Source organism: Microcaecilia unicolor, chromosome 2, assembly GCF_901765095.1.
Source record: "Microcaecilia unicolor chromosome 2, aMicUni1.1, whole genome shotgun sequence".
Taxonomy (NCBI): Eukaryota; Metazoa; Chordata; class Amphibia; order Gymnophiona; family Siphonopidae; genus Microcaecilia; species Microcaecilia unicolor.
Genome location: NC_044032.1, coordinates 349,630,880 through 349,650,013, shown reverse-complemented (window position 1 = coordinate 349,650,013; position 19,134 = coordinate 349,630,880). Strand labels below are relative to the sequence as shown.

Below are 19,134 nucleotides of genomic sequence, written 5' to 3'. Positions count from 1 at the left end.
ATTTTTTATTCCATGAGCTTATGATCATTCTATTTTTAACATAATTGTTTTTCATTTTTTAGTATATCACAGTAGCTTTTATCATTTTACTCCTCCTTTGGTAGTGGAGAAACATTGAAGAGGTGGGTGTCTTATGCATTTCATTCAGTTTTTGTTTGTATTTACAAGCATAACATAATCATGATAATACTATTTAGAACATTGATTTTTTAATGTGATATTTTACTGTATATATGTATATTTTGATTTATGTGACATATCATATATATATATATATATGTATGTTTTGATCTATCTGTTCTTTTTTTATATATATATTTACGATATATATATGTATATTTTGATTTATGTGATATTTTACTATATATATATATGTATGTTTTGATTTATCTGTTCTTTTATATACATGTAAATTCTGTGGGATTTAGATTGAATTTTTTAATTCTAATTTCAATTTTAACTTTATATTTGATTATTTATTATATATTATTTTGTTTTGTAGCCCCTGAAGCAGCCCAGTAGGGCGAAACACGGCCTGTGTCGGGCTATCGTATGCATATTCTAATTTATTATTAAAACCATTTTTATCCATCAACGATCTGCTTTGTATATTTTCCATCTTGGAGCTTGCAGATCGTCTGCCCCTTTGTTTCCTTATACCCAGGGTTCTTACATGCTGGGGGCCTACTGCCAAGCTCCGGAGCACTGGAACAAAGAGTGGATTGGTTCCCTCACCAAATCCGACTCTCCATGTCTATCAGGTATGCCAAAATCATAGGGAGAGTGACAGGCCAGTTGCTCCAAGGAGCTCGGAATACTGAATCATCCATGTTGGTCAATAACTTGAGACATAAATGAGTCCCAACCTGGGATAGCACTGACAGAGGCTTTCCTGCTCCACTGTGATGACCAGAGAAGTTTAGGTCTCAGCGCTTGCTCCACTTGCATGACCCTTGGCAAGATTCAATCTGTCAAGGAATCCTTTAGCTGCTTCTACCATATCAAACAAGTGAGTTTGGCTTTGATGGTGAATTTGGAGGCAAGATGGTTAGATGAAAGCAAATCAGATTTTTGTGGCAAACAGTGTGGAACAAATCTGTGCAAAACTGCGTCTCTTAGAAGCAACCCCCGCTGAGTAATCATGAAAGCAGAGAATTTTCTTACTTTGGTTACATACCACTGCGAAGCGCCTGCATGATAGCTAATTTGTGGGCATAATTTAAAATCTTTAGGATGAGAACTCGTTGCCTTGCATTTGCAAACTTCTGAGAGCCCATCTTGTGTGCACATTCGATATGTAACAGGTCAAAAGGCTGAATTCACACAGGAACCATGCTTCCAGAAACACAAGGAGCTTGTTCTCTAACACAGACTTGTGGAGCCCAACTAACCAGAGATTGCTCATCCTGGAGTGATTTTCTAAATCCTCCAGCTTCTCCTGGTTGGGCACTAATGCTTTTTGCAATCTAGAGTGGGAGTATTCAACCACCTGGACCTGATCTTCAAGATCCTCCAGCTGATGCTGATATTGGGTGACACTACAGGTAAGCTTTTCCAAGGTCCCCTGTACCTTGCCAAGTTTGTCCTCCAAAGGTGTGAAACGTTTGGACAGCAGAGCTTCCATTTTTGTAGTCACCTGTGATAATCAGACCGAGCTTGGCGAGGAGTCCAATGGAGTATGAGGAGCTGCCATTTTGTCCTTGGCTGGCCAGGTATGCTCCTTTTCTTTCTGCAGAGTTTCTGAGGACATGCTGTCAAAATTAAGAGGTCTCCCCCACTCTAGCGCTCTCCAACAGTGTTTAGATAGCTGAGAATGGCATAAGAGGGATCACTTGTATAGCTAAATCAGGGTTTTCTAGGAGAGGTAGCAGGAGAGGTGCTGATCAGCATCTTCTCCCTAGCATGGTGTCATGTGATCCCTGGATAAGAATAATTTTAAAATTGTATTAATAATTAACCAAATCCCCTCTAATTCACGTATATATTTAAAAAACATAAGCAGTTCTTGAATTTACTCACCTGCAAGCTCAGCTCTTATAGCCTGAAACGGCAGGTGTTTGAACCTGTCAATCAAAGGCTGCACACTCCTGCAACTCACTAGTTCATGACGACCATAATCCAGCTGATACACAGACACCAAGCCATTTGTCAAAATCCCTTTTAACAAGACTCTGTACCACCTAAAAATGAAAAAACATCACTAGAATAGCCCTGTTCTTTCACTTTTGCTCAAGTCATAAATCCTTATTTATCAGGGTCTGGAAAAACTAACAGATCCTTACCACAAGTCTAATAAGCATGTCTCATTTGTTTCTATTGTATTTTGATTGTGTAATGTCTACAGTTATACTCAGTGGCATCACTAGACAAAAGCATTTGGGGGGGGGGGGGAGGAACAGGGGAGGCAAGTCAAACTGACATTTCTGCACATCACATCCGTCCCCTCCCCCCTTCAAATCAGCTATTAAAGATACTTTAAGTCCAAAGGCCTTAGAAACCACTTTATCCACAGAGAACAAGTATCTCTCTATATTAAACCCACCTCCAACGTTCTGAAGCCTCCACAAGTCCCAACATTCTAATTGCATGGTGGTGAAACCCAGAATTCGCCCCTGAGTGTTTGCCCCACCCCCCACGTCACAACGTTATGACGTCGAGGGCGGAACAATGACACTCAACCAATCGCATTGTGATCCCGTTACTAAGTGATGGTAAGTGACGTGAGAAACATTACGGACCAATGAAAACCAGCAGCACACAGTTGCTACGCAACATCAACACCAACGCTAAAAGGACCAATCACGAAACAATGCTACAGAACAAGGGAGCAGAAGGAAAAACACAACCAGGCACCTCCAGAAAAACAAGGAGACGACGAACCTCGCAGGAAGCCGATTCCAATTTGTGCTTTCCCCTGACAAAACGCCATGCTTAAGATCACGGTATGTGCTTCCCCCTGACAAAACGCCCTACCAGAACACAAAATTGCTATTCAACATCGCTATTCAACAAAAATCCAACTGCTAAGAAGTAGCATACAACAAACACCCGCGAAAAACAAACACTGCAGTCAAGAATACGTCCTTAGCTTAGCTATGCACCATATAGATCTCTGCTCTCCACACAAACAACGAACACAGAGGGCATAGGAGGGAAGGAAAAAAAGCAGCACATACACACTCACTCTTAACTGGCTATAATGAGCAACTGACCTGCCACTATCACAAGGACTGCTAGCACCTCTCTCTCTCTCACACACACACACGGGACACAGAGGGGATGGAAGACAAGGAAAGAATCGTTGGGTATGGAGGGGGCGGCAGGGGAGATAAGGCAAGAACTGCCTCAAATGTTTGTGCAATGCTATCTACAATTATAATGCTATCTCTTCATTTTGACCCTACCCTTTCACACTCTCTTTCACACAGGTGCACACACACACTTACACTGTCTCTATCTCACCCACACACACACCCACACACATATACACACTCTCTCACACAGACACACAAACACGCCTCAAATGGGTCAGCTGTCCTATGTAAAATTACACTGCTGTCTCTTCATTTTCACCCTACCCTTGCACACTCTCTTTCACACAGACAAACACACACACACATACATACATATACACACACTCACTCTCTCTAAAACCTTGTTAGCGCCCGTTTCATTTGTTTACGAAACGGGCCTTTTTTACTAGTTATTTCATAAAACTATTCAATGAATTCTTCCATATGGGAATGAAGTCCGGAGATTATAAAGCAGTGGTTATCAACTCAGTTTGGTTTTCAGGAAATTTACAATGAATATGCATAAGACTGAGTTTCACAATAAGGGGAGCAGTGTATGCAAATCTATCTCATGCATATTCACTGCCATATATCTATTGTTGATACAATTATTATTACAATTACACACATCTTCCACTTTAAACATTTTGTGAACACAAAACCCTGCAAAAAAGGCACTCAGGACTGACCAAACACCACGTCAAAATAGTAGTACCTCTCACAATTCAAACTGCAACAACCCTACCTGTGAAATGGCAACACTACAAATATTGAACCAGGCCTTAGAAAAAAATCAACACACCTCCTACTAGAGAAACTCAAACTACTAGAGATCCCTACCCAGGAGCTACATATGAGCTGAATACACATTTAGAATATGGTTATGGTTATACCCTTATCTAAAATAAAATAAGAGATCACAAATTAGATCTCTTATTTTATTAGAAATAGAAAATGCAACCAAAAACTGGAATAGAAACACTCCAAAAAGCTAGACTGAGAAGTGTAGTACTAGAAAATGAAAAACTGAAATGAATTTCATCCTGTATTTTGCAACACATAAAAAATAGGTGTGCACAAATCCCAAACTAACAGTTCCTAAAAATGAAAATTGTTTTTCTTTTCTACTTGTCTCGTCATCTTATTTCTCTGTTCTTCATTTTTGTCAGCTTTCTAAATTCTTTTTCAGGGTCTCCTTTTAATTTTTTCTCTTCTATTGTTGTTTGTCATTCCTCCTCTACATGTATTTGACACTGCTTCTTTTTTTTCTCTCCATTTTTTTTCTTATTTCCCTCTATGACTCATATCTATTTTACCCCTCATTTTCTTGTTTTTTCACCCTCATCGCCACCTTTTCATTTTTCACTCACCTTCTAGCTTTCTATCTTTCATCCCTTCTCCAGAGCTCCCATTGTCCCATTTCTGTGTCCTATACCCCTTTATATTTAATGTACGCCCTATCCTAGTCCTTCATTTCCGTTCTCTGTACTTACCCCTTCTTTCATCTTTTTCCTGCCATTTCTCTTTTCTTTATCTTCTTTTAGCTAGACTTTATTTTCCCTTTTCCCTCCATAAACTTCTCTAATCCTTCTTTCCTTTCCATTTGTCTCTGATTCCTGTCTTTCAACCACCTTCTTGAGTTCCTTATTTTCACTCTCTGTACTCTCACCTTACTCGGCCTCATCTTCCAGCTCGTCACCTCACCAACCCCGTTCCTTCCCTGTCATTCATCTCTCCTCTGCACCTCCAGTCTCTTGCTTTATGTCTTACCCCCTTAAACAGGCTTCCATTACCCCTTTTACTTCCCCATTTCCATCTCCTCTCACTTCCTTTGTATCTCACCCTCTTCATAGTCCTCTATTCTTTTTTTCTTTAAATCCATTCTCTCACCTTTCTCCCTTCTCTAGCATTTATTCTCCCATCTCTTCCCCAACATCTACTTACCTGCCTCCTATTTCAATATTAATTTACCTGCCTTTTCTATTTGCCCCAGCATCTATCCCTTATCCCTCTACCCTCCCATCTCCACCTTCCACTGCATATGCCGTTGTTTCACCCCTGCTACACTGTCTGCCCTCCTCTTCTTTATCATTCCCTCAGCATCAACCCTTTCTCTCACTGCCAGATTCAGCTTCAGAAGTTGGAAAACAAGGCTAGTAATGGGCAGACTTCCATGGTCTGTGCGCTGATTGTGACTGAATAGATTTGGATGTGCTGGAGTGGTTTTTTTCAGAGGCTTCAACGTTAACTTCAGAACAAGGACAGTGCTGGGCAGACTTCTACAGACTATGCCATGAAAATGGCAAGGACAAATCAAGACCAGGTATACATAAGAAGCTCTGAAGATTACCATCTTACAGCTTGATACGTCTAGTGCCTTAGATGTGGATGATCATAATATACTAGCTTTACTACTCGATAACATGGACAATATGTGGTTAATGTCAAGAAATGGTTCATGGAAACAGGATGCTGGGCTTGATGGACCTTTGGTCTGTCCCAGTATGGCAATACTTATGTACTTACGTAAATCACTAGACATTGCACAGCAGAATCAGGCCTAGTCTAAGCCCAAGGCCTATTCACAGATATTAACTGCAATATCTCTTATCTTTTGTTGTCTCACTGTGTTAAACTAAACAGTACTTTGTACTGCAACTACCTTGCCGGTTCTTTGCAGTTTACATCAAAAAGAACCAGGCATACCTGGGAAGTAACAATCAAGAAAAATGACAAAAAAATGGGAAAATTAGGTTCTTACCTTGGTAATTTTCTTTCCTTTAGTCATAGCAGATGAAGCCATTACATATGGGTTGTGTCCATCAACCAGCGGGGGAGATAGAGAGCACTCAACTTTTCACAGTGCCTCATGGCCAGCCAGCTCCACTGCCTCTTCAGTATTTGAAGCTTCCATAGCAGTATGGCCAACCGCAATGGGAATAACATGAACTTTCCTCACAGTGAACGATGGCCCCTTAACAAGGGCATGAACTCAAAAGGAGGGAATGAACAAATCCTCCTGGAGGGAATAAACTTATCCTCCAAAACAAACTGGAGGGAATGGACTCATCCTCCTATAAGTGAACATGAATCCTGAAGACTGTTTTCCAACTTTCTCCCAAGGAAGGAACTTCAGGAAACAAGAACAGAACCTGAAACAGATTCACAGCATACAGACAATCATACAGGGAGGGCTCATGGCTTCATCTGCTATGACTAAAGGAAAGAAAATTACCAAGGTAAGAACCTAATTTTCCCTTCCTTGTCATCAAGCAGATGAAGCCATTACGTATGGGATGTAACAAAGCAATCTGCCCCTTTCTTTCCGAGCACTCTACCAAAACCCTCATCCACACCCTTGTCACCTCTCGTTTAGACTACTGCAATCTGCTTCTTGCTGGCCTCCCACTTAGTCACCTCTCCCCTCTCCAGTCGGTTCAAAACTCTGCTGCCCGTCTCATCTTCCGCCAGGGTCGCTTTACTCATATTACCCCTCTCCTCAAGACCCTTCACTGGCTCCCTATCCGTTTTCGCATCCTGTTCAAACTTCTTCTACTAACCTATAAATGTATTCACTCTGCTGCTCCCCAGTATCTCTCCACACTCGTCCTTCCCTACACCCCTTCCCGTGCACTCCGCTCCATGGATAAATCCTTCTTATCTGTTCCCTTCTCCACTACTGCCAACTCCAGACTTCGCGCCTTCTGTCTCGCTGCACCCTACGCCTGGAATAAACTTCCTGAGCCCCTACGTCTTGCCCCATCCTTGGCCACCTTTAAATCTAGACTACTACTACTACTAACTAGCATTTCTAAAGCGCTACTAGGGTTACGCAGCGCTGTACAATTTAAACATAGAAGGACGGTCCCTGCTCAAAGAGCTAGACTGAAAGCCCACCTCTTTAACATTGCTTTTGACTCGTAACCACTTGTAACCACTCGCCTCCACCTACCCTCCTCTCTTCCTTCCCGTTCACATTAATTGATTTGATTTGCTTACTTTATTTATTTTTTGTCTACTAGATTGTAAGCTCTTTGAGCAGGGACTGTCTTTCTTCTATGTTTGTGCAGCGCTGCGTATGCCTTGTAGCGCTATAGAAATGCTAAATAGTAGTAGTAGTAGTAGATAGGGTGGGAACAGTTCACGCGCTAGCACTTGTGCTCCAAAACGTGCATCCCTCCTAGCAGCCACATCCAGCCTGTAATGTCGGGCAAAAGAGAGCTTAGAAGCCCATGTTGCTGCACTGCATATCTCTTGACGAGAGAGTGCTCCAATTTCAGCCCAAGAGGAAGAAATCGCTCTGGTAGAATGCGCCTTAAAGGCTACAGGCGGAGACCGGCCGGCAAGCAGATAAGCTGAAAAGATAGTTTCTTTGAGCCAGCGGGCAATAGTGGCTTTAGACGCTGGAGACCCTCTGCAAGGACCTGATAGCAAAACAAACAGATGATCATAGATCCTGAAAGAGATAGTAACTCGCAGATACTGCAGCAGAGTCCTGCGCACATCCAACAGGTGCAACTGCCCAAAAGATTCTGGAAACTCCTCCTTATCAAAGGAGGGCAAAAAAATAGGCTGGTTTAGGTGAAACGCTGAAACCACCTTAGGCATGAAGGAAGGCACGGTCCGAACCGTGACCCCGGACTCTGAGAATTGCAGAAATGGGTCTCTACAGGACAGCGCCTGGAGCTCTGACACCCGTCTCGCCGAAGTAATGGCCACAAGAAAAACGGCCTTTAGTGTCAAATCTTTCTCCGATGCTCGCCGAAGCAACTCAAAAGGAGAAGCCTGCAGGGCCTTCAAAACTAGCCCCAGGTTCCAAGCTAGACAGGCTGCTCGCACGGAAGTCCGGAGCCGAAGCACCCCACTAAGAAACCGTGACACATCTGGATGAACAGCTAAAGACACACCTTCAACCTTACCACGAAGGGAGGTCAACGCTGCCACTTGCACCCGCAGGGAATTATAGGCCAAGCCTATTTGTACACCATCCTGCAAAAAGTCCAGAATCGGCGAGACAGGAGCCCGCATGGGTGTGATCGCTTTTGAAGCACACCAAGACTCAAACTGGCGCCAAATCCTGGCATAAGCCACGGAAGTGGAACGCTTGCGGGCCTGCAGGAGAGTGGAAATGACTTTTGAATAGCCTTTGTCCCTCAATTGCGCCCTCTCAATCGCCATGCCATAAGACCAAAGCGGCAGTCGTCCTCCCTGGCTACTGGGCCCTGTGACAACAGGTTCGGTACCAGAGGTAAAGGAAGGGGAGCCTCCACTAGCATCTGTTGGAGGTCCGCATACCAAGGCCTCCTGGGCCAATCCGGGCCGATGAGGACCACTTCTCCTGGGTGCAGCCGAATCCGCAGGAGCACGCGCCCTATCAAGGGCCACGGAGGGAACACATATAGTAGGCCCGGAGGCCAGGGCTGAGTCAAGGCATCCAACCCTGCCGAGCGAGGATCTCTCCATCTGCTGAAGAAGCACGGGACTTTGGCATTTGAACTTGTCGCCATAAGATCCATCACGGGCTTGCCCCATTTGGCACATATCTGCAGGAATACTTCGTCTGCTAGTTCCCATTCTGCTGCATCGGTCTGATGCCTGCTTAGATAATCGGCTTGCACGTTGCTCTGACCTGCAATGTGGCTGCCGACAGAAACTGAAGATGCAGCTCGGCCCAGTGGCAAATCTGTTCGGCCTGCACAGCCAGTGTTCTGCACTGAGTGCCGCCTTGTCGATTTATGTAGGTCACTGCTGTCGTGTTGTCCGACATCACTCTGACAGCCAATCCTTCCAGGGTCACTTGAAAGGCCAGAAGCGCCTGAAACACCGCTTTCAACTCCAGGCGGTTGAGAGACCACTCTGACTCCTCGGGTGTCCATAGACCCTGGGCATGCTTCCCCTTGCAATGTGCGCCCCAGCCCTTCAGGCTGGCATCTGTCACTACTAGACACCAATCGGGGAGCGCCAGCGGCATTCCTCGCTGCAGCATACTGTCTGAGAGCCACCACTCCATGCTGAGTCGGGCCGCAGGGAGCCAAGAAAGTCTGCATTGATAATCCTGAGAAACTGGAGATCATCTTTGAAGTAGGAAATACTGTAGAGGTCTCAGGTGCGCTCTCGCCCAGGGCACCACTTCCAATGTGGCTGTCATCGATACCAGCAGCTGGACAATGCCTCAAGCTCGTGGGCGGGGCATCCTCAGGAGCAGACGGACCTGATTCTGAAGCTTGCACCGCCTTAGCTCGATGATACGCTGAAACCTTCTGCTCAGTGTGCTGCTGCGGCTAGGAAAGCGAATAGAATGTTGGGTGTTATTAGGAAGGGTATGGAGTCCAGGTGTGCGGATGTTATAATGCCGTTGTATCGCTCCATGGTGCGACCGCACCTGGAGTATTGTGTTCAGTACTGGTCTCCGTATCTCAAAAAAGATATAGTAGAATTGGAAAAGGTACAGCGAAGGGCGACGAAAATGATAGTGGGGATGGGACGACTTTCCTATGAAGAGAGGCTAAGAAGGCTAGGGCTTTTCAGCTTGGAGAAGAGACGGCTGAGGGGAGATATGATAGAAGTGTATAAAATAATGAGTGGAATGGATCGGGTGGATGTGAAGCGACTGTTCACGCTATCCAAAAATACTAGGACTAGAGGGCATGAGTTGAAGCTACAGTGTGGTAAATTTAAAACGAATCGGAGAAAATTTTTCTTCACCCAACGTGTAATTAGACTCTGGAATTCGTTGCCGGAGAACGTGGTACGGGCGGTTAGCTTGACGGAGTTTAAAAAGGGGTTAGATAGATTCCTAAAGGACAAGTCCATAGACCGCTATTAAATGGACTTGGAAAAATTCCGCATTTTTAGGTATAACTTGTCTGGAATGTTTTTACGTTTAGGGAGCGTGCCAGGTGCCCTTGACCTGGATTGGCCACTGTCGGTGACAGGATGCTGGGCTAGATGGACCTTTGGTCTTTCCCAGTATGGCACTACTTATGTACTTATGTACTTATGTAGGTATACATAGCCCGAGTCTGTGTCGAACCTGGACCCCAAATATTCTAGAGATTGCGAGGGGGTCAGGTGACTTTTGGCCATATTGACGACCCAGCCTAGAGATTGAAGTACTGAGACCACTCTGGCTGTAGCTTGATAGCTCTCTGTTACAGAGTCTGCTCTGATGAGCCAGTCGTCTAGGTACGGGTGAACCCTGATACCTTCTCGCCTGAGCAAAGCAGCTACTACCACCATTACCTTCGAAAAGGTTCGGGGAGCTGTGGTGAGGCCAAAAGGCAAGGCTCGGAACTGGAAATGTTTTCCCAACACCGCAAACCTCAGAAACGTCTGGTGCGGGGGCCAAATTTGTATGTGGAAGTAAGCTTCTTTCAGGTCTAGAGACGTGAGAAACTCTCCTGGCTGTACCGCAGCAATGACGGAGTGCAGGGTTTCCATGTGGAAATGCCACACTCTCAGGGACTTGTTTAATTCTTTTAAGTCCAGAATAGGGCGAAAAGACCCACCTTTTCGCGGCACCACAAAGTAGATGGAGTATCGGCCGTAGCCGTGTTCGGCAGGAGGTACCGGGGACACAGCCCCTAACTGAATCAGACCTTGCAAAGTCTCCTCTACTGCCGCCTGTTTGGCGGCAGAACCACATCGGGACTCCACAAACACGTCTCTTACTGGGGCGTTGAATTCTATTCTGTAGCCATCTCTGATCAGGTCCAGAACCCACTGATCTGAGGAAATATTGGCCCACTCCTCGGCAAAGAGGGAAAGACGTTTTCCAATGACAGGAAGCGAGGAGGGGGCTGGCGCACCATCATTGAGAGGGTTGCTCCTGAACTCCAGGCCTAGAGCCGGTGGCTGCGGAACGCTTGGTCAAGCGAAAGGAGTTCCTCTGCTGAAAAACGGGCACGAGAAGTGAACCCAGCAGAACGCCCCAGGCGGTACCTTCGAGCTTCACGGAAGCGAGGTCTATAAGAGGAGTGGACCGCTTGGCCCTTGGAGGAAGGCCTCGGCCTATCTTCGGGCAAGCGCTGGGGTTTCGGATCTCCCAGGCCCTTAATTTTTTTTCCAACTCCTCACCAAATAGGAGAAGGCCTTGAAAGGGCAACTTCACCAACCTTTGCTTAGAGGCCATGTCCGCTGCCCAATGTCGTAGCCAAATAAGACGGCGAGCCGCCACTGCTACTGCCATTTGTTTAGCCGAAGCTCTGACAATATCATAAAGGGCATCAGCCAAAAAGGACAAGGCCGACTCCAGCCGCGGAGCCACATCCGAGAAGGGCTCCGCTCCATCTCCGGGCTGTTCCACTGCCTGTTGCAACCACGCCAGGCAGGCTCTAGCAGCATAACAACTGCATGCAGATGCCCGAACAGTAAGACCTGCAATTTCAAAGGACCGTTTGTGCTGCTTCCAGACTACGGTCTTGTATATCCTTCAGGGCAACTCCTCCTTCCACAGGGAGGGTAGTTCACTTTGTCACCGCAGTGACTAGGGCATCTACTTTAGGCACTGCAAAGCGAGCCAAATGCACCTCACGCAGAGGGTATAATTGCCCCATAGCTCTGGAAACTTTCAAAGGTCCCTCGGGGGTCAGCCCACTGAGTGGAAATAAGCTCTTGGATGGAGTCATGCAAAGTAAAGGCTCGAGCAGGCTTTTTGGTACTAGCCATCCTAGGATTCACAGAGGAGGCCGTGCCACTGTCAGGCTCTTCAATAGAAAGGGCCTGTAGGGCATCTGAAATAAGCGCTGGCAGCTCATCAAGGTGGAAAATCCTCACCGCGGAGGGATCATCCAGATCCTGTGGTAATTCTGCACCTGACTCTGGCTCCTCAGACCACGAAGGCCTGCCAGAACTCTCCGAATCCTCACAGCCCGACCACGGGGGGGAAAAAGGAGGTGCACCCACAATCTGAAGGGGAATTAGCCCTTCTATGCTTTTCTTTATGCCAATTATCAGGAAAAATAGCCTCAGCGGGCAGTCCCAGGCCAGAATCCACCAGGTGGGGGACAATAGAAGGGGTCTCAGACGACCCTTGAGGGAGAGCTCTTTTCAGCATGTATGCTTTATGCAATAATAACAAAATCAGGGGAGAAAAACTTGCCCTGGGCACCCAGATCCCGTCTGGGGCTAGCCGCTCCCTGAATAGTCTCAATTCGAGGCCCCCCCCCCCCCCCGGGCTCAGGGCTCTCCGTCTGTATGCTCCATACGTAATGGCTTCATCTGCTTGATGACAAGGAACAACAAATATTTTTATTCTTTCAGAGGGGATGAAAATGGATTGTGTAATGGATTTCAAATGCCCTAAACCACGGGCCACTACCTCAAGTTAACTTATACAGTATTGAAATTTTACATTCCTGGTATTAAAATCTTCCATGGATTTGACAAATCTGATGTAATAAGTTTTGTTAAGTTCCCCAATAAATTCTTAACCCCCCCCCCCCCCCCCCCCCCCCCCCGCAATGAACTCAAACCAGCTTGAACTCTACTTGGTTTGATCACACATCTTTATCAAAAGTTATAAACCTACAAGATTCTCACACATACAAAAATCCTATACTATCAATGGAATATACCAAGGATGTTGGAAAAAAAGATTACAAGACCTTAGATACCGATAAAATACACAGCTGTCAATGTATTTTTGGCCGAGTTTGTCTTCCTTCACATTAACAGTTTTCAAATCCTATCCGAAACAGCTCAACTATGTGCCTACTGCCATTTATTTCAGGGGATAACATCCCAAGTCTCTGCTGGCTCAAGGAACTAACTCAGGTCTCTTATATGCCAGCACTACCACAGGGCTAAACCTCTTAACCAAGTGAACTTACTTATTTTCTATTTTTGCTGCATAAATTTTGTTTTTCACAATAGCCACAGGAATCTCCTCCGTCGTACTGTAGTAAAGAATCATTTCTTCCATCACTACTTCCAAGTTATGTAACACTTGCCACGGCTGGACAACAAAATGAGAAGGATGGCAGGCCACTGAAACATACACGTCTATGTGTTCACCGGGCTTAGGCAAGGTTAGGAGAGGAGGAAGATCTGGAGTTGTGCTGTTCTCTGAAAATGATTTTTCCAATGTGCTACTGAAGCCTTTCTGGGGTTCCACCACAGCTATTTCTGCAGCATGGACAGGATTCTCTTTGCCTTTACTAAGGCTAGTAGGGTTAACACTCAAGAAAACATCATTACGACGTTTCCACAAGTCTGCATTTGTGATTTGTCTATTAATGCTGCAATTGATATCGGAAATGTTTCTTGAACTGAACAAATAAATTTCAGTCATCCTCTTGGATTTATCCATCTTCATAACCTGTGCAAGGAGGAAAACAAAATGTGTTAATAAAAAAGAAGTATCTCAATTCCTCTTTACTCAACTCATCTTTTAATTGTGTAAAACAAAAACTCACATTCACTACAAAATGCAATTATTTCAATATCAAAACATGGTATTTTCACAGGAAATTCTATATTTTATGTTTAAAATAAACCTAATATATCACTATTCTGTTTATAGTTGTTACTCAAAAGATATTAATCTCCCGCTCTGTAAAAAGAGGTAGTTCAGCAAGTAACCTTTAGAAATGTAAAGCTTAGGTAGACTAAACTGTTTTCTACAGACTAGTTCAAACCCAGATTATATTTATTCAAATTTATACATCACTAATTGATATCTGTTCCTGATGATGTACAATGAACAAACATGAAAACAATAACAATAAAATCACAATCATCAAATACTACAGTTATTCGTTTTCTCATACTGACAAACACCAAGCCCTTAACCATAAGCATTTAAAATAAGTTTGTGTTCAATCCTTTTTTTTTTTTTTTAATCTAATCAAATTCCTCTCACTCCAATAAACACTTGGGAGCATGTTCAAAGCTGTGGAACTTCCACTGAAAAAAACATTTCTCTGGTGTCATCACAAAAGGAATGTTTTAGTCCAGATATACATGATATGTATCTTGAGAACACAAAGCATATCCTGGGACACAATTCTGTACTTTACAACAGAGGTAAGAAGTGGCATTATGAGCTTGAACCTCCAAGACCAGCAACAAAACCTTGTACTGGATCTGGCAACCAAAGTATCAACACCAAGGGAAATGATGAAACTGTTAACCTATCAACCATTCAATACTTCAAACTCTACAAAATACAGCAGACCGTATCCTATGTCATGCCGAACAGAGAGATCCTGTTACACACCACTGCTTCTTTGTCTACACTGGTTACCCACTAAATTCAGAATCAAATTTAAAATATTGGTGCTCACACACAGAGCCCTACACACTGTCTTCACAACCTATCTTCCCTCACTATTTCTTACGTCCCTACTCATTTTCTTCATTTTATAAATGATTTTAGGCTGGTGTTTCCTAGCCCTTTGAAAGCTGGCTGGAAATCCACCAGACAGTGCTGTTTTTTTTTTTTTTTGGCACAGTCACTTTGGAACATTTGCCCCATCCCATACATGCTGAACCTTCTTTTGCAGACTCAGATCAGCCCTCAAAATGTTCTTATTTCAAATTGCTTTTCAAAATTAGAGATGGAAGGACAGTTTTCTTTTTCTGTGCTGGATAATCTTGCTAGCAACTGGATGAGACCAGGATTTCTGTCCCAGAGTCTAAAGACCTAAGAATGATGAATTGCACGTGCACCTCTTTCCTACTGATCTTATGGAGTAACATTTTAAAATAGTTGTTTTATGCATTGTAAACTGCTTTGACATGCCTTGCATATAAGGTGATATATTAAATCTAAATAAACGATAACTGCTGAATATCCTTCGTGGCGAATCCAACAATATCACATTATAATAGTCCACTCATGGAATATGTTAGAGTTCTACTGAACTTGATCAAATCCTCACATAACAAGAAAAGACAAGGTCAAAATAACCGCATCATCTTGGAAATATGCCCCTTCGTGTTAACTGTCTATCCAGACTCCCAGATTTCGACCACATAGCTTAAATTCATGCCTTGTCTCATGCCAACATGAGAAGACTTGTGACCATAAAAGTTAGACTAAACCAAAGAAATTCTGTTCCTTAATATTCAGCTGTGAATGTAACTGGGAAAAACAAACCTGAATAAACTTCAGTCTCTCTTTCACCAACAAATTAGCCACATTCAATTCTTCTGTAAGAAATTATGATAAATATCCAATCTTAGTCCGAACAGACATAAACCAACCATGCTGACGGCATCAAGAGGCACAAAGGAGAAATTTCGTCATCCTCGAGTCCTGTAAGACCAGTTCAGACAAGTGGGTTATGTACCCTTGCCCTCAGAGAAAACCAGCTCATCAAGGAAGGACTTCACTCCTTTTTTGAGGCTGGCTGCCTTCAGTTCCTGTGTATCCTATATCAAAAGTTAAAACTACTGATTGCAATTCTTATACTTTAGGATTCCAATTCACTCCCAAAGCTAAACCTGGTGCAGTCAAAATCATCATTACTAACCCAGGAACGAGAAATTCCATACTCCAAGGGAACATCTAACTTCAGAGCAGCTTCAATGTACTCACACGCCAGTCAATATTCAGCTCGTGGTAGTTTGTATCTTTTTAAGCAGTCACTGTTGAGCGCTGAATTTGGCCCGGATATTCCATGCCAGGCCATTTCCAGATGCTTATGCAGGCCCGGCTGAGTATCTGCTGGGACCTGCATAAGTGCAAGCAGATTCCCTCACTCATTCTGATTGCCCCTCCCTCCCCATCCCCAGGTTCCTCCACTCCCCACCCCATAGACATCCCAAGCCTATCTTTTCTAACCCTGGTGGTCTAGAGGGGTATTATGGAGGGGAGCGATGCCCACTCCTGCCCAGTTGCAGCTCCATTCTTAAAATGGCCACCCCGACCCCTAGGTAGTCATCCCCAGCAGATGGATAACTACCCAAAGCAAGCCTATGTTTATCCCCTGCTATGGTGGGCACTCCTTAATGCTCTCACCTGGGCAACTGAGATACCGCATGTTATCTGGGAGCTTGAGAACAATAACGCATCAGGCCCAGATGAGTATACCTCCAAATTTCATAAACTTTTGCAGCTTAACCCTTGCGGCCCTTTAGAACCACGTTACAGCACAGCTCTAGTACAAGTTCCTTTCTTTCGGATGCTAATGGTGCCCTAATTACTCTAATACCAAAACCTGGCAAAGATCATCAGTTCCCAGAAACTTATCACCCAATCAATAACCCTCATGTTATGTTATATACTACTTTTATTCCACAAGTACCACAATGGGTTCACTGCGGATTACAAAAGGATTAAATAACCAAACAAATGAATTCATATCAGCTAAAACCTCCATAACAACAACATCAGATTGACTCACTAAATAAGAATGTCTTAAGCTCTTTTCTAAAAATAAAATAATTTGTCAAGACCCGAAGCTGCAAAGGCAGCATATTCCATATGGAAGCAGCTTGACAGTAAAAAAGAGCCAAATGCTCTACGTTTATTTACCAGTCTAATAGAAGGAAAACACAAAAGCATTTGATTTTGGGTTCTAACGCTAGATTGCACATGAAGAGTAATCCAGTCTGTTAAATAAGGTGGGACATCACAAGCCAAAACTTAAATTTAGATCTAACACATACTGGGAGCCAATGTAGCCTATGAAATAACGCAGCAGAATCAAATTTGCTGGCTGAGAATATCAGCCAAGCAGCTGTATTGTGGACTATTTGTAGACGTTCAACCAAAGTTTTGAACAAATATAAACTACATTGCAATAGTCCAATCTAGTCAATATTAATGTCTGGATTAGCAACATGAAGTTACTTACTTCAATTTATTTGTGGATTGCCCTCAGTTTTTCAGCATAATAAACGATTTCTGAACAAGCAGTTTTACATGGTTGGAGAAGTGTCAAGAGGCTGTCCACCTCCACTCCCAGTATTTTCGAGCATGAGTTGAAAGAGCGAAGATACTTATCTGTAGCAGGTATTCTCCGAGGACAGCAGGCTGCTTGTTCTCACATGTGGGTCGATGTCCGGGTTGGCCCGGGAATCAGTATTTTGCAAAAGCAAAAATAAACAAAGTTTTGCCAGAGTATTCTGGCACGCGTGCAGCGTGCACTGACTTCCCGCCCGCCGCGCAAGCGTGCCACCTCAGTTAAATCAAAAAGCATAAGAAATAACAAATGACAACTCCAAAGGGGAAGTGGGAGAGTTTGTGAGACCAATCAGCCTGCTGTCCTCGGAGAATACCTGCTACAGGTAAGTATCTTCGCTTTCTCCGAGGACAAGCAGGCTGATTGGTCTCACATGTGGGGTATCCCTTTCATCCAGGCTCACTCAAAACAATGAACATTGGTCAATTGGGCCTCGCAATTGAGGACATAACACAGATTATCCTGAAACTATACACAGCTAGCTGAGAGTGCAGCCTGGAACAGAATAAAAACAGGTCTAGGTGGGTAGAGGACTCTAAACCCCAAACAGATTCTGCAGCACTGACTGCCCAAACCGACTGTCGTGTCGGGTATCCTCCTGAAGGCAGTAGTCAGATGTGAATGTGTGACTGATTACCACGTTGCAGCCTTGCAAATATCTTCAACGGAGGCTGACTTTCAGTGAGCCACCGACGCAGCCATGGCTCTAACATTGTGAGCCGTGACATGGCCCTCCAGTGTTAGCCCAGCTTGGGCATAAGAGAAGGAAATGAAATCTGCTAGCCAATTTGAGATTGTGCATTTTCCAACGGCGACTCCCCTCCTGTTGGGATCGAAAGAAACAAACAACTGGGTGGACTGTCTGAAGGGCTTTGTCCGCTCCACATAAAAGGCCAATGCTCTCTTGCAGTCCAAGGTGTGCAAACTGCTTTCGTCATGAAGTCGGAGAAAAAATGTTGACAAGACAATTGACTGGTTCAGATGGAACTCTGACACCACCTTCGGTAGGAACTTAGGATGCATGTGGAGGACTACTTTGTTGTGATGAAACTTAGTATAAGGTGCATCTACCACTAGAGTCTGAAGCTCACTGACCCTACGAGCTGAAGTAACAGCCACCAAGAAAATGACCTTCCAGGTCAAGTACTTCAGATGTCAGAAATTCAATGGCTCAAAAGGAGCTTTCATCAGCTGGGTGAGAACAACGTTGAGATCCCATGACACTGGTGGAGGTCTGACAGGGGGCTTTGACAAAAGCAAACCTCTCATAAAACAAACATCTAAAGGCTGTCCAGAGATAGGCTTACCCTCTATACGCCGATAAGCGCTAATTGTGCTGAAGTGAACTCTTCCGGAGTTGGTCTTGAGACCAGACTCTGACAAGTGTAGAAGGTATTCAAGCAGGGTCCTTCGACACCACGGAGCTCCCGGCACCGTGTGTTGAAGGAGATCGGTGTCAGTGCTTCTTCACCTTCGATCGATGCCTGTCCCTGAGGCTCTTGCTGATGAGGATGACGTGGAATCCTCACATCTCCTCGGGGTCGGGTCCGGGGGGCCTGCATAGCAGGAGGCCTCGAGACAGGTGGAGATCCACTCGACTTGGTCTCCCAGCAGCCATGACCTCTGCTCCCGACGTCCTCGGTACCGATGTCGAAGGACCGGACCCCAAAACCTTCTCTCGCTGGCCATCTTGTGCTACTTGGGTCCGTTTCTTCATACGAAGACACAGATTACAAGCAGCTGGGTTGTGGTCGGGCCCAAGGCACTGGATACACCAGGAATGGGTATCGGTACCTGAGATGGTCCGGTTGCACCGAGTACAACGTTTGAAGCCACTGGATGTCTTCGATGACATGGAAGGAAAAATTGCCTCAGTGAAATCAAAAGACACGATTGTGCCACAAAAGAAGGCACAAAAAAGGGAAGAAACC

General features: G+C 44.5%; 1 protein-coding gene across 7 annotated transcripts in view; it reads right to left on the bottom strand.

Moving 5' to 3' along the window:
- Positions 1–19,134, bottom strand: part of TDRD7 (tudor domain containing 7) — a 432,711-nt gene that overhangs the window by 1,938 nt on the left and 411,639 nt on the right. For 6 of the 7 annotated variants that reach the window (XM_030194446.1, XM_030194444.1, XM_030194448.1 and 3 more), the window contains 2 exons: positions 13,124–13,611; positions 2,020–2,180 (listed from right to left, as the gene is read on the bottom strand). In XM_030194446.1, coding sequence (XP_030050306.1) covers positions 2,020–2,180; positions 13,124–13,611 — 649 coding nt within the window. The remainder of the gene's footprint in view (positions 1–2,019; positions 2,181–13,123; positions 13,612–19,134) is intronic. The other variant, XM_030194449.1, reaches the window with a different exon arrangement.